The sequence below is a fragment of the Somniosus microcephalus genome, chromosome 8 (genome assembly GCF_052327205.1).
Source record: "Somniosus microcephalus isolate GS21.2 chromosome 8, FLI_Smic_1.0, whole genome shotgun sequence".
Taxonomy (NCBI): Eukaryota; Metazoa; Chordata; class Chondrichthyes; order Squaliformes; family Somniosidae; genus Somniosus; species Somniosus microcephalus.
Window position 1 is genome coordinate 267312538 of NC_140994.1, and position 16822 is coordinate 267329359.

The 16822-nt window shown below is 47.6% G+C and overlaps 1 protein-coding gene across 2 annotated transcripts in view; it reads right to left on the reverse strand.

The window, feature by feature from the left end:
• Positions 1 to 16822, reverse strand: part of LOC147114383 (TBC1 domain family member 9B-like) — a 189159-nt gene that overhangs the window by 87019 nt on the left and 85318 nt on the right. For both annotated transcript variants that reach the window (XM_085996045.1, XM_085996044.1), the window contains exon 12: positions 2011 to 2296. In XM_085996045.1, coding sequence (XP_085852171.1) covers positions 2011 to 2296 — 286 coding nt within the window. The remainder of the gene's footprint in view (positions 1 to 2010; positions 2297 to 16822) is intronic.

Below are 16822 nucleotides of genomic sequence, written 5' to 3' on the forward strand. Positions count from 1 at the left end.
GCACCCCACTAGTCACTGCCTGCCACTCGGAAAACGACCCGTTTATTCCAACTCTTTGCTTTCTATCCGCCAACCAGTTCTCTATCCAAGTCAATACCTTGCCCCCAATCCCATGTGCCTTAATTTTGCACGCTAATCTCTTATGCGGGGCCTTATCGAAAGCCTTCTGAAAGTCCAAATACACCACATCCACTGGTTCTCCCTTATCTATTTTACTAGTTACATCCTCAAAAAATTCCAGTGGATTAGTCAAGCACGATTTACCTTTTGTAAATCCATGTTGACTTTGTCCGATCCTGTCACTGCTTTCCAAGTGCTCTGCCATTACATCTTTTATAATGGATTCTAGCATTTTCCCCACTACCGATGTCAGGCTTACCGGTCTATAATTCCCCGCTTTTTCTCTACCACCTTTTTTGAATAGTGGGGTAACATTAGCTACCCTCCAATCCATGGGTACTGTTTCAGAGTCTATCGAGTTCGGAAGATGACCAGCAATGCATCTACTATTTCTAGGGCCACTTCCTTAAGTACCCTAGGATGTAGATTATCAGGCCCTGGGGATTTATCGGCCTTCAGTCCCATCAATTTTCCTAACACCATTTCCCTGCCAATACTGATTTCTTTCAGTTCCACCCTTTCATCAGACCCTATGTTCCCCGGCATCTCTGGGAGGTTATTTGTGTCCTCCTTTGTGAAGACAGAACCAAAATATGTATTTAGTTGGTCTGCCATTTCTTTGTTCCCCATTCTAAATTCCCCTGATTCTGACTGCAAGGGGCCTACGCTTGACTTCACCAATCTTTTTCTCTTCACATATCTATAAAAGCTTTTACAGTCAGTTTTTATGTTCCCTGCAAGCTTACTCTCATATTCTATTTTCCCCTTCTTAATTAATCCCTTTGTCCTCCTTTGTTGAATCTAAACTGCTCCCAATCCTCAAGATTATTGCATTTTCTGGTCAATTTATATGTCCTCTCCTTGGATCTTATGCTATCCCTAATTTCCATTGTTAGCCACGGTTGAGTCACCTTTTTTGTTTTATTTTTATGCCAAACTGGGATGAACAAATTCTGTAGCTCATCCATGCGGTCTTTGAATGTTTGCCATTGCCTATCCACCGTCAACCCTTTGCGTGACATTCCCCAATCAATCCTACCCAACTCGCGCCTCAGACCATCGTAATTTCCTTTATTTAAATTTAGGACACTAGTCTCTGAGTCAACTACTTCATTCTCCATCTTAATGAAGAATTCGATCATATTATGATTGCTCCGACCCAAGGGGCCTCGTACAACAAGATTGCTAATTAATCCTTTCTCGTTACATAATACCCAGTCTAAGATGGCCTGATCTCTGGTTGGTTCTTCGACATAGCGGTCCAGGAAAGCATCCTGTAAACACTCCAGGAATTCCTCCTCCACAGTATTGTTACTAATTTGGTTAGCCCAATCTATATGTAGATTAAAGTCACCCATGATGACTGCTGTGCCCTTATTGCACGCTTCTTTAATTTCCCTTTTAATGCCATCCCCAACCTCTGCCTTACTGTTTGGAGTAAAGCTCCCTCTACACTGTCCAGTCAAACACTCCCAGGGCAGGTACAGCATGGGTTAGATACAGGGTAAAGCTGACTCTACAGTGTCCCATCAAACACAATACTGCTAAAATGAAACCCAAAAATCTAACAGGCAAGTTGGTTGTTATGATCTGGAATGCGCTGCCTGAAAGGGCGGTGGAAGCATATTCAATAGTAACTTTCAAACGGGAATTGGATAAATACTGGAAAAGAAAAAATTTACAGGGCTGTGGGGAAAGAGCAGGGGGAGTGGGACTAATTGGAGAGCTCTTTCAAAGAGCCGGCACAGGCACGATGGGCCGAATGGTCTCCTCCTGTGGTGTAAGATTCTACGGAAAGGCCTACAATTCTCCTTTGGGAAAGGCCGGGCAGCACACGACGTAGATTGGGTGGGTGCCGCCGAGCAGAGACCGAGCCGGTCAGTCAGTCACCTGCCGAGAATGGTCATGGCCTCTCCCTCGTCGGAGCAGTTGAGCAGCTTCTCCATGTTGGCCTCCAGCACGGCGAGCGACACCTGGAAGATGACCTTGATCCCCTCGTAGAAGAAGCAGTCGACCACCACCACGGCGCTTTCGAACGGCATGACGCTGAGAAAGAGCGTCAGGAACCAGGAGAGGGAGATGGTGCTGATGACGCCCAGCTCCTGCATCCACTCGTAGAGGAGGGGAAGGTGGTCCCGCGTCAGGTCCTCAAACACACCCTGATCCACCAGCGCGCCTGCAAAAAAACACACAGAGGAGAAGATCATGCCATCGCTCGTCCCCCTTTATTGTTCCAACGTGCGAGAACTCTCGACAGGTTGCCTTCTTCTACTGGTTTAGGATTCTCTACCAACTCCACTCTACCAACAGTGAACACTACGCTCAAATCCACGGGCTCTGCTGCAAGTCTATCAATGTTCTCGCTGACCTACATTGGCTCTCGGTTAAGCAACACCTCGATTTTAAAATTCTCATCCCTGTTTTCAAATCCCTCCAAGGCCTCCTCTCGCCCCTCCTTATCTCTGTAATCTCCTCCTGCCCTACAACCCCACTGAGACCTTTGCACTCCTCCAATTCCGGCCTCTTGCGCATCCCCTGATTTCCATCGCTCCACCATTGCCGGCCGTGCCTTCAGCTGCCTGGGCCCCGAGCTCTGGAATTCCCTCCCGAAACCTCATCTCCTCTCTCCTCCTTTAAGACACTCCTTAAAACCGACCTCTTTGACCAAGCTTTTGGTCACCTGCCCTAATATCTCCTTCTGTGGCTCGGTGTCAAATTTTGTTTGATAATCGCTCCTGTGAAGCGCCCTGGGACGTTTTATTACGTTAAAGTGGTCGTTGTTGATGTCACTCCCAGGGCAGGTACAGCACGGGTTAGATACAGAGTAAAGCTCCCTCTACACTGTCCCATCAAACACTCCCAGGGCAGGTACAGCACGGGTTAGATACAGAGTAAAGCTCCCTCTACACTGTCCCATCAAACACTCCCAGGGCAGGTACAGCATGGGTTAGATACAGAGTAAAGCTCCCTCTACACTGTCCCATCAAACACTCGCAGGGCAGGTACAGCACGGGTTAGATACAGAGTAAAGCTCCCTCTACACTGTCCCATCAAACACTCCTGGGGCAGGTACAGCACGGGTTAGATACAGAGTAAAGCTCCCTCTACACTGTCCCATCAAACACTCCTGGGGCAGGTACAGCACGGGTTAGATACAGAGTAAAGCTCCCTCTACACTGTCCCATCAAACACTCCCAGGGCAGGTACAGCACGGGTTAGATACTGAGTAAAGCTCCCTCTACACTGTCCCATCAAACACTCCCAGGGCAGGTACAGCACGGGTTAGATACAGAGTAAAGCTCCCTCTACACTGTCCCATCAAACACTCCCAGGGCAGGTACAGCACGGGTTAGATACAGAGTAAACCTCACTCTACACTGTCCCATCAAACACTCCCAGGGCAGGTACAGCACGGGTTAGATACAGAGTAAACCTCACTCTACACTGTCCCATCAAACACTCCCAGGGCAGGTACAGCACGGGTTAGATACAGAGTAAAGCTCCCTCTACACTGTCCCATCAAACACTCCCAGGGCTGGTACAGCACGGGTTAGATACAGAGTAAAGCTCCCTCTACACTGTCCCATCAAACACTCCTGGGGCAGGTACAGCACGGGTTAGATACAGAGTAAAGCTCCCTCTACACCGTACGCGATGCTGAGGATCTTGTGGATAGCACATTCAGTGAGTTGGTCACACCGCAGGTAAAGGCTAGCTCAGACAGTAAATGGGTGACCAAAAGGCAGGGTAAAGGCAGGAAGGTAGTGCAGGAGTCACCTGCGGTCATCTCCCTCCAAAACAGGTTTACCGTTTTGGGTACTGTTGGGGGAGATGACTTATCAGGGGAAGGCACCAGCAGCCAGGTTCAGGGCACCATGACTGGCTCTGCTGCACAGAAGGGCAGGAAAAAGAGGGATAGGGCTATAGTGATAGGGGATTCAATTGTAAGGGGGATAGACAGGAGTTTCTGTGGCCGAGACCGAGACTCCAAGATGGTATGTTGCCTCCCTGGTGCAAGGGTCAAGGATGTCTCGGAGCGGGTGCAGAGCATTCTGAAGGGGGAGGGGGATCAGCCAGTTGTCGTGGTACATGTAGGTACCAACGATGTAGGTAAAAAGAGGGAGGAGGTCCTACAAGCTGAATTTAGGGAGTTAGGAGCTAAATTGAAAAGTAGGACCTCAAAGGTAGTAATCTCTGGATTGCTACCAGTGCCACGAGCTAATAAGTTTAGAGAGAGTAAGATAGATAAGCTAAATACGTGGCTTGAGCAGTGGTGCAAGGGAGAGGGATTTAAATTCTTGAGGCATTGGAACCAGTTCTTGGGGAGGAGTGACCTGTACCAAGGGGACGGTCTACACCTGAACTGTGAGGGAGCCGATGTCCTCGGGGTAATATTTTCTAGGGCGGTTCGGGAGGATTTAAACTAATTTGGCAGGGGGATGGGAACCTAGGTAGTGGAAAAGAGGGAAGTCATATGAAGTCAGAAATAGATGGTAGAAAGGTGAGAAGCAATAAGCAAAGGAGAGAAACACAAAGGGCCAAACTAATTCATAATGAGAGTGTGAAAAAAGCAAGCCTGAAGGCTTTGTATCTTAATGCTAGAAGCATTAGGAACAAGGTGGATGAATTAGTTGTGGAAATAGAGGTAAACAAGTATGATTTGATTGGGATTACAGAAACGTGGCTGCAGGGTGGGCAAGGCTGGGAACTTAACATCCAGGGATATACAATATTTAGGAAGGATCGGCAAAAAGGTAGGGGAGGTGGGGTAGCATTGCTGGTAAAGGAGGGGATTAATGCAATGGAAAGGAAGGATATTAACTCGGATGAAACGGAATCTGTATGGGTAGAAATGAGAAATAGCAAGGGGAGGAAAACGTTAGTGGGTGTGATATATAGGCCTCCAAATAGTAATATGGAGGTGAGGGAAGGCATAAAAAGGGAAATTAGAGAAGCGTGCGATAAGAGCACAGCTGTCATCATGGGTGACTTTAATTTACATATTGATTGGACTACCCAAACTAGTAAAAATTCTGAGGAGGAGGAATTCCTGGAATGTTTTCGGGACGGTTATCTGGACCAATATGTCGAGGAGCCGACTCGAGATCAGGCCATTTTAGACTGGGTATTGTGCAATGAGAAGGGACTTATCAGCAATCTTCTTGTACGAGGCCCCTTGGGTCAGAGCGATCATAATATGATCGAGCTCTCAGTCGAGATGGAGAGTGAGGAAATTGAATCAGAGACTAAGGTCCAGAACTTAAATAAAGGGAATTACGAGGGTATGAGACGGGAATTGGGTAAGATTGATTGGGTGGTGTTTCTGGGGGGATTGACAGTGGATAGACAATGGCAAGCATTCAAAGATAGAATGGAAGAATTCCAGAACATGTTTATACCGGTTTGGCACAAAAATAAACCTAAAAAGGTGACTCAACCGTGGATAACGAGGGAAATTAGGGACAGCATAAAATCAAAAAAAAGGGCCTATCAACTGGCAAAAAAAAGCACCAGACCGGAAGATTGGGGGCAGTACAAGATACAGCAAAAGAGGACAAAGGGATTAATCAGGAAGGGGAAAATAGAATACGAAAGTAAACTTGCAGCAAACATAAAGACAGACTGCAAAAGCTTTTATCGGTATATCAGGAGGAAAAGACTGGTAAAATCCCAAGTCGGTCCCTTGCAGTCTGATTCGGGAGAACATATAATGGAGAATAAGGAAATGGCAGACCAATTAAACTCATACTTTGGTTCTGTATTCACAAAGGAGGACACGAATAACCTCCCAGGAATATCGGCAAACATAGGGACTAATGAGAGGGAGGAGCTGACAGAAATTAGTATATCTAGGGATATGGTGCTGGGTAAGTTGAGGGGACTGAAGGCCGACAAATCCCCGGGGCCTGATAAACTACATCCTAGGGTACTTAAGGAGGTGGCCCTGGAGATAGCAGATGCTCTAAGGATCATCTTCCGGAACTCCATTGACTCGGGAACAGTACCCGTGGATTGGAGGGTAGCTAATGTTACCCCAATATTTAAAAAGGGGGGTAGAGAGAAAGCAGGGAATTATAGACCAGTAAGCCTTACATCGGTTGTGGGCAGAATGCTAGAGTCCATTATTAAGGATAAAATAGCGGAGCACTTGACAAATGGGGAAAGGATCGGACAGAATCAACATGGATTTACAAAGGGTAAATCGTGTTTGACTAATCTGCTGGAATTTTTTGAGGAAGTAACTGGTAAAATAGATGGGGGAGAGCCAGTGGATGTGGTGTACCTTGACTTCCAGAAAGCCTTCGATAAGGTTCCACACAAAAGATTATCATGCAAAATTAAGGCTCATGGGATTGGGGGCAAAGTATTAACGTGGATAGAGAACTGGCTGGCGGATAGAAAACAGAGAGTTGGAATAAACGGCTCGTTTTCGGAGTGGCAGGCAGTGACCAGCGGGGTGCCGCAAGGATCTGTCCTGGGACCCCAGCTGTTCACAATATATATAAATGATCTGGATCAGGGAATTGGATGCAATATTTCCAAATACGCTGACGACACTAAACTAGGAGGAGGGGTGGGCTCTGATGAGGATGTCAGGAGGCTACAGTGCGATTTGGACAGGTTGGGGGAATGGGCGGATATGTGGCAGATGCACTATAATGTGGATAAATGCGAGGTTATCCACTTTGGGGGTAAAAACAGGAGGGTAGATTATTATCTAAATGGCAATAGATTGGGAGATGGGGAAGTGCAGAGGGACCTGGGTGTTCTTGTGCACCAGTCACTGAAGGAGAGCATGCAGGTGCAACAGGCGATTAAGAAGGCAAATGGTATGTTGGCCTTCATGTCAAGGGGGTTCGAGTATAGGAATAGGGATACCTTACTACAGCTGTACAAGGTGCTGGTGAGACCGCATATGGAATATTGTGTACAGTTTTGGTCGCCCCATCTGCGGAAGGATGTTCTTGCCATGGAAAGAGTGCAACGGCGATTCACCAGGCTGATACCTGGAATGGTGGGAATGACCTACGAAGAGAGATTAAATAGTTTGGGCTTGTACTCACTGGAGTTTAGAAGATTGAGAGGGGATCTCATCGAAACATATAAAATTATGGCAGGCCTGGACAGGCTGAATTCAGAGAGAATGTTTCCAATGGCCGGGGAGCACAGAACCAGGGGCCACAGTCTAAAAATAGCGGGCAAATCATTTAAAACAGAGATGAGGAAGAATTTCTTCACTCAAAGAGTGGTGAGCCTGTGGAATTCCCTGCCACAGAGGGCTGCGAAGGCTAATTCAATAAATATTTTCAAGAGAGAATTGGATATATTTCTGAAGGCTAAGGGGATTAAGGGTTACGGAGAAAAGGCGGGGACGGGGTACTGAACTGGTAAGATCAGCTATGATCTCAGACGAAGATCAGCCATGATCTCATTGAATGGCGGAGCAGGCTCGAAGGGCCGAATGGCCTACTCCTGTTCCTATCTCTATGTTTCTATGTTTACACTGTCCCATCAACCACTCCCAGGGCAGGTACAGCACGGGTTAGATACAGAGTAAAGCATGTTGCTGTGATCTGGAACGCGCTGCCTGAAAGAACGGTGGCAGCAGATTCAATAGTAACTTTCAAAAGGGAATTGGATACTAAAAATGCGCAGGATATTTGGGGAAAGAGCAGGGGGGAGTGGGACTAATTGGAAAACTCATTCAAAGAGCCGGCACAGGCACAATGGGCCAAATAGCCTCTTTCTGTGCTGTGTGATTCTATGAAAAGGATCTGTCATGTAGTAGAATTCCGTGCCAACAATTGGCACCTCCTCCCTCCGCCCGCCAATCGGGGGTCAGCTCGCTCACCACGTTCCAAAGCCTAGTCACCCCCATCTGGTTAATCAGCTTCAGCCACACGGCCGCTCTGCACCCTCCCTCGCTCTATTCTAGATTACAGCCCTGCCCTTTGCCCTGTCAGGTCTTGATTCTTCCTGCTCCAATCTAATCTCTCGTCAGGCACTGGGGAATTCCCGAGGGCTGTGCTGCGTCAGTGTGTCAGCAGTTTCCTCTCGCTCTTCGGTCTCCTTTCCCACCGAGGCTCCTTTTCACCGGTCCGGCGGTGGGGACCGGACAGCCGACAGGGCACTTATTTTGCTGGGGGGAGAGAAAAAAAAGGGGGGGGGGGCTTCCAATCCCAGGGTCAGCCAGTATGGGGAGTGGCCACTCCGGAGAGAACAGTGGGACCAGGCGAGTGCGGGACCAGGCATCGACAGGCCCCAAGGCCCAGCCCGGAGAGGCAAACTGCTCCGTCTACCTCTCTGCCGGTCCTGCGCAGCACGGGGCCGACTTTACCCAGGTTAGAGTTTGCTGTGATTGGCCCGTGCACCCAAATAAAACATTTGGGGGAACATTGCTCAAGACTGCCACTAATTTAAGACGTTTTAGTTTGGCACATCTACAGTACATAGAATGACACAGAATCGACAGCACAGAAATAGGCCATTCGGCCCAACTGGTCACTGCCGGTCTTTCTGCTCCACACCAGTTCATCCCACCTGTTGTGTATGTACCTTTAAGGGAATAACTGGTCTTAGACTGCAGTGCCGGCAGTGACCACCCCTGTATAAAAGGCCCTAGCAGGCTTCTGTAGTTTCAGTTTCAAGCTGCCTCTTGTTCAGTAAAGTACCTGTTAAACTGTTCTCCCGAAGTCCATGTATTATTGAGGCGCGGGCTTTACAGTGGCGACGAGTAAGTTTGAACTCACCTGCAGTATGGCATCTTCTCACGGGGATCTCGCCTGAAAGGAAGGTCCTGGAAGATCGTAGTCTGAGCAACGGGCGTCGACCGAGGGCAACCGCCCAAAGAATCCATCGGTGTTTGGAGAATTGCGGGAGAGACTGTGGTTCCAGCGAATCGTGCTGGTAGCAGGTAGCGCGCTGACCCTTCCGGACTGCGGCGGGCTCAAGCTCGATCGAGCGGCTCTACAAATCGGGCCGCGCAGCGTCGCCGGGAAAAGAAAACAAGAGAGAGAGGGTGGAGCGCACAGGGCGCGGTCGGTGCCCGAGAACAGGACAGCGGAGAGAAACTAAACGGGGGAGAAGGAAAGCGAGGCGCGCCGAAGCTGCGGGTCGCCGCCATTACCCCGTAGAACGCTAGGAGCAGCGTGGCAGTAAGGGGAAGAAGCAAAAGTGCGGGAGGCGCCATTTTATCCCGTTGGGGAAGAAGCAAAAGCGCGGGAGGCGCCATTTTATTCCATTGGGGAAGAAGCAAAAGCGCGGGAGGCGCCATTTTAAATCGCCCAAGATGCCGAAAAGTGGCAGTATCACTGCTTTCGACAACGAGGTAGAAGACTGGACCACGTATGTGGAAAGAATTGAAGTGTACTGCAAGGCAAATGAGGTGGCTGATGGAAAGAGGGCGTCGGTATTATTAAATCTGATGGGTGCGAGTACATACGGCCTATTGCGGAATTTAATTACCCTAGCTAAACCAATGGAGAAAAGTTTTGAGGAGATTGTTCATATCTTACAGGAACACCTAAGCCCTACACCGCTGCTGATAGCAGAAAGATTCAAGTTCCATAAAAGAAACCAGCACAAAGATGAGAGCAATGCTGACTATCTTACGGAACTACGCAAGTTATCGAAGCACTGCCAGTTCGGAGCAGGACTGGCAGACACCTTACGGGATAAGTTTGTCTGCGGGCTCCAGAGTGAAGGAACCCAGAAACGACTACTTTCAAAAAAGGACCTGACGCTAGAACAGGCTTTCAGCGTGGCAGTATCCTACGAAGCAGCAGCACGGGGAGCTGCGGAAATACAACAGAAACCACAAGAATACAGCGCTAACGAAACGGCGTATGGAGCCGAAAAGTGCTATCGCTGCGGCAGAACAACCCATGAGCAGAAGGACTGCTGGTTTAAAGATAAAATATGCAGGCAATGCGGAAAAATGGGACATATAGCAAGAGTCTGCAGGTCGGGAAAGAAGACCAACACGACAAGAACTACTAAGGAACAGTACAGGAAAGTAAAGAAACTGACAGATAGTAGTTCAGAAGATCAGGAGAGTGATAAGGACTCCGGGAGCAGGCGACTAAGTTGTTTAAAGTTACACAACGTGATCGCAAAAGAAGATCACCGAACCATTTGGGTCACCCTCATGATAGCAGGGTCCCCAGTGAAGATGGAATTGGACACAGGATCAGCCCTAACTGTCATGAATCGACGAGACTATGAGCGGCTATTCTCACACATACCCTTAAAGGACACGTCCATTGTATTGAAGACATACACGGGGCAAAAGGTCCACCCCCAGAGGAAAAATAAGGGTGCCAGTTGAATATAACGGAAAGGAAACACAGAAACTATACATGTATATACTATGAGATGGAGGACCACCATTATTGGGACGTGAATGGATCCGAAGACTACAATTGGATTGGCATTCCATTCTGGCACTAACTGTGACTGACAAAAAAGATGATGACGTCGCACCTGGACGTCTGTCACAAATTCTATCTGACGCGGAAGAGGTGTTCCAACAAGGACTTGGGACTCTAAAAGGAGTAAAGGCAACCATAAAGATTGAGGATAACGCAACCCCAAAATTTTTCAAGGCCAGACCGGTGCCATACGCGATACGCCCAGCTGTGGAAGCTGAACTGGAGAGTCTGGAGCGTTCGGGGGTGCTGTCTAAGGTGGACTGGAGTGAGTGGGCCACACCCATCGTTCCTGTAATGAAGAAAGCATTGAGCAGCACGCCTGCGGAGCCAAGGAAGGTTCGCATCTGTGGGGACTTCAAGGTGACTGTGAACCCAGTCCTGCACACAGTACAGTATCCGCTTCTGCGGATAGAAGATATTTTCGCCTCACTATCTGGAGGGAAACGTTTTACAAAGATTGACCTGGCTCAAGCGTATCTACAAATGGAGGTGGAAGAAGCATCTAGGAAATACCTCACGATAAACACTCACAAAGGCCTTTACCAGTATAATCGACTGGTATTTGGGGTAGCATCAGCCCCGGCTATGTGGCAGAGGGCAATGGAACAAGTCCTGCAAGGGATCCCGGGGACCCAGTGTTATTTGGACGACATCCTGGTTATGGGCGAAAATGACAATGAACACCTTGCCAACCTGGAACAGGTGCTCACGAGATTGCAGGAATATGGGCTACGAGCCAACCGTCCCAAATGCGAGTTCTTCAGGAGACAAATCTCGTATTGTGGCCACATGATTGATGAGGAAGGGTTGCATAAGTCGCCGGACAAGATTGAGGCTGTAGTCAAGGCTCCAGCACCAGAAAATGTGTCGCAACTGAGGTCGTTCCTTGGGTTGGTGAACTACTACCATAAGTTCTTGCCGAATTTATCTACAATTCTGCACCCACTGAACGCCCTCCTTCAAACTGGTGTAACATGGAAATGGAGTGATGAGTGTAAGTGTGCCTTTCAGGAATGTAAATGCCAAATCACTTCAAAAGAAGTATTGGCCCACTACAACCCAACACTACCGATTCGGTTGGCATGTGATGCGTCACCTTACGGCATTGGAGCGGTGCTGTCACACAAATTCCGTGACAGTTCAGAGAGGCCAATAGCCTTTGCATCGCGCTCGCTAACCTCAGCCGAGCGTAACTACGCCCAGATTGACAGGGAGGCCCTCAGCCTGGTGTGGGGGGTGAAGAAGTTCAATCACTATCTGCACGGGCAGAAATTCACCCTACTGACTGATCATCAACCCCTGGTCTCAATTTTTAACCCAAAGAAGGGCGTTCCGGTGATGACGGCGCAACGGCTGCAAAGATGGTCACTGTTTCTAGGGGCACATCAGTATGACATAGAGTACAAAGGTACGAAACAACATGGAAACGCTGATGGGCTGTCACGCCTACCGTTGCCTACGGCGGAAGAAGCACCTGCAGTGGACCCTGTGGAGATATTCTACGCGACCATAGTCGAATGTTTGCCTGTTACAAACGCAAGTATTGAGAAGGAAACCCGAAATGACCCGACACTCTCTCGGGTCTATGATTTGACGGTGAAGGGATGGCCAGCACATGGCGACTCACTGTTGCTAGCATTTTTGCCAAGGAGGGAACAGCTGTCAGTGTGCCGGGGAACCTTGATGTGTGGATCCCGAGTGGTAATTCCAGCCAAGTTGAGAGATAGAGTACTCAATGAGCTTCACGAGGGTCATCTGGGAGGGGTAAAAATGAAGAGCCTAGCCAGGGCGTTTGTGTGGTGGCTGGGAATCGATAAAGAGAGGATATGACCAAGAGATGCACAGGATGCCAGAAGGTCCAAAACGCTCCACCACAGGCCCGGCTACATCCATGGGAGTGGCCCTCATCTCCATGGCAACGGGTACACATTGATTTCGCTGGTCCATTTATGGACTCAATGTTTCTAATCGCTGTGGATGCCCATTCGAAATGGCCAGAGGTCATTAAAATGTCCTCCACCACCACGGAGAAAACTATTGCAGTCCTAAGGACCATCTTCGCCAGGAATGGGTTGCCAGAACAGATCTGTTCCGACAATGGCCCACAGTTTGTGTCTGAAGAATAATGGGGTGAAACATTACACATCTGCCCCATATCATCCAGCCACAAATGGATTGGCTGAGAGGCTGATACCTGGGATGGCAGGAATGATGTATGAGGAGAGATTGTGTCGATTGGGCTTATACTCACTGGAGTTTAGAAGATTGAGAGGGGATCTCATCGAAACCTATAAAATTCTGTCAGGCCTGGACAGACTAGATGCAGGAAGGATGTTTCTGATGGCCAGGGAGTCCAGAACCAGGGGTCATAGTCTAAGGATAAGGGGTAAGCCATTTAGGACTGAAATGAGGAGGAATTTCTTCACCCAGAGAGTGGTGAACCTGTGGAATTCTCTGCCACAGAGGGCGGTGGAGGCCAGTTCATTAAGTATATTCAAGAAAGAGTTGGATATATTTCTTAAGGCTAAGGGGATCAAGGGATATGGGGAGAAGGCAGGGACCGGGTACTGAATTTGGATGATCAGCCATGGTCTCATTGAACGGCGGAGCAGGCTCGAAGGGCCGAATGGCCTACTCCTGCTCCTATCTTCTATGTATCTATGTATCTATGTTTGTTCCGACCTTTAAAAAGGCCATAAAGGCAATGTATAATGACGACATACCACTTCCTGTTTGCTTACCAGAATGCGACACATGCAGTAACCAACCAAACTCCAGCCATACTGTTTTTCAACCGGAGACTAAGATGTCGCTTGGATTTGCTCAAACCAAACATAAGACGAGATGTTGAGGATAAGCAGTTCCAGCACATAAATGAGAAGCCAACCAGGAGCTTCAAGATAGGGCAACCAGTCTTGGCCCGCGACTACCGAACAGAAAAATGGCAGCCAGGCACGATATGCACACAGCAGGGACCACTAATGTACACAGTGGACGTTGGAGAGAGCATCGTGAGACGCCATGCTGACCAGATTCTAGAGTCACAGGAACAAGCCAAACCTGTACCACGAGCATGTGCACCTGGTAATGAGCCCGAAGTACAGATTGCGTCTACCTCAGAAGCAGGGGTATTGGAAGCTGACGAACCAGCCAATGACAATGAGCCAGAATTGACTCCACCGCCAGAACAGGATACTCGAGAAAGGCGCTATCCAGTCCGGATCAGGAAGCCTCCTCAAAGACTGAACTTATAAATGACTATTTCAGTCGATGTATATATTACTGAGAAAATTGTAATTGTAATTAGTTATTATTTAGTTGTTAAAAGAATGTTATGTACTGTTTATCTAAAAGGGGAGGAATTGTTGTGTATGTACCTTTAAGGGAATAACTGGTCTTAGACTGCAGTACCGGCAGTGACCACACCTGTATAAAAGGCCCTAGCAGGCTTCTGTAGTTTCAGTTTCAAGCTGCCTCTTGTTCAGTAAAGTACCTGTTAAACTGTTCTCCCGAAGTCCATGTATTATTGAGGCGCGGACTTTACACCACCCTACTTTATCCCACCCCACCGTCTGAACTTTTAAGTGTCGCCCATGAATGGAATCTGATCCCTTTAACTGAAGACACAAACTCATATAATTTAATCAACTAAAACCGGAAGTGACTTGGGTGAATTTACAATAATCTCTCTATGAGTGCACTTCCTATTTACAAAACCGCACTCCTGTTTTTACGTGTTAATACAGATATGCTTCTCCCTTGTACGAATGTACTTTAAAGAAAAAAACTATTTAAGCAACATTAGAATTAATGGAGCTTGCATCAATTAAACTTCAAAATAAAAGTGTTTCAACAAGGTCACAACGAGGTGGTCACACCGCAGGTAAAGAGTGCAGAGGCAGAAAGGGAATGGGTGACCGCCAGACAGAGTAGAGGAACTAGGAAGGTAGTGCAGGAGACCCCTGGGTCCATCTCCCTCTCCAACAGATTTTCCGTTTTGGATACTGCTGGGGGAGATGGTTTCTCAGGGGAATGCAGCAAGAGCCAAGTCCGTGGCACTACGAGTGGCTCAGCTGCACAGGAGGGGAGGACAAAGAGTGGGAGAGCAATAGTGATAGGGGATTCTATCGGAAGGGGAACAGATAGACGTTTCTGTGGCCGCAGACGTGACTCCAGGATGGTATGTTGCCTCCCTGGTGCCAGGGTCAAGGATGTCACCGAGCGGCTGCAGGACATTCTGAAGGGGGAGGGTGAACAGCCAGAGGTCGTGGTCCATATCGGTACCAACGACATAGGTAGAAAGAGGGACAAGGTCCTGCAAGCAGAATATAGGGAGCTAGGAAATAAATTAAAAAGCAGGACCTCAAAGGTAGTAATCTCAGGATTACTCCCAGTGCCACGTGTTAGCGAGAGCAGAAATAGGAGAATAGACCAGATGAATGCGTGGCTGGAGAGATGGTGTAGGAGGGATGGTGTAGGAGGGAGCAATTTAAATTCCTGAGGCATTGGGACCGATTCTGGAGAAGGTGGGACCTGTACAAGCTGGACGGGTTACACCTCGGCAGAACCGGGACCAATATCCTTGCAGGGGGGTTTGCTAGTGCTGTTGGGAAGGATTTAAACTAGTTTGCCAGGGGGCTGGGAAGCTAAGTGTGGGCCCAGAACGGAGAGAAACAAAGCTGGAAGTGCAAGTTAGAAAAGTAGTCAGCAAAACTAGTAGGGAGCAGAAACAAAGGCCAATAGCAAAGAAGGTCAAAGTGCAGAAAAATATTAAACAGGCAAAGTTGAAGGCACTTTATCTAAATGCACGTAGCATTCGCAACAAGGTGGATGAATTAATGGCACTAATAGAAGTAAATGGGTATGACGTAATTGCCATTACAGAGATATGGTTGCAGGGTAACCAAAGCTGGGAACTGAATGTTCCAAGTTACTCAGCATTTAGGAAGGACAGACAAAAGGGGAAAGGAGGTGGCGTAGCGCTGTTAATAAGGGATGAGATCGGTACGGTAGAGATAAAAGATCTTGGCTTGGCAGATCGTGATGTAGAACTGGAATCAGTTTGGGTGGAGCTAAGAAACAGCAAAGGGTGGAAAACATTGGTGGGAGTTGTGTGTAGGCCACCAAACAGTAGTGGTAATGTAGGGCACAGTATCAATCAAGAGATTAGAAGTGCATGTAACAAGGGCAATACGGTAATCATGGGGGACTTTAATCTACATATTGACTGGGCAAATCAAATTACACTAATGGTGTGGAGGACAAATTCTTGGAATGCATGCGAGATGGTTTCCTGGATCAGTATGTGCAGGAACCAACCAGGGAACAGGCTATTCTGGATCTGGTACTGTGTAATGAGAACGGGCTAATCAATAATCTTGTGGTAAAGGGGCCTTTAGGGACAAGTGACCATAATATGATTGAATTTTACATTAAGTTTGAGAGTAATGTAGTCCAATCTGAAACTAAGGTCTTCAATCTAAACAGAGGAAACTACAAGGGTATGAGGGACAAGTTGGCCACGATAGATTGGGAGACTACACTAAAAGGTATGAAGGTGGACATACAATGACTAACATTCAAGGAAATAATGCATAATTTGCAACAAACATATATTCCTCGAGGGCATAAAAACCCAAAAGGAAAAGTGATCCAACCATGGCTCACAAAAGAAAGGAAAGCTAATATTAAGTCAAAGGAGGAAGCTTATAAAGTTGCCAGAAAAAGCGGTCAGCCTGAGGATTGGGATCTTTTTAGAAATCAGCAAAGGGGGACCAAGAAATTGATAAAGAAAGGGAAAATGGAATATGAGCACAAACTAACGAAAAATATAAAAACAGATTGTAAAAGCTTCTATAGGTATGTGAAAAGGAAAAGACTGGCGAAGGTAAATGTAGGTCCTTTACAGTCAGAGACGGGAGAATTTATAATGGGGAATGAGGAAATGGCAGAGAAATTAAATGAATACTTTGTTTCTGTCTTCACGGAGGAAGACACAAAAAACCTCCCAGAAATGAGAAAACCAAGGGTGTGGCGAGAATGAGGAACTTAAAGAAATTATTAGTAAAAAACAGTACTAGCAAAATGAATGGGACTAAAAGTCGATAAATCCCAAGGACCGGATGACCTATATCCTAGGGTTTGAAAGAGGTGGCCATTGGGATAGTGGACGCATTGGTTGTCATCTTCAGATTTTCAGAAGGCCTTCGATAAGGTCCCACACAAGAGGTTGGTGAACAAAATTAGGGCACATGGAATTGGGGGTAATATAC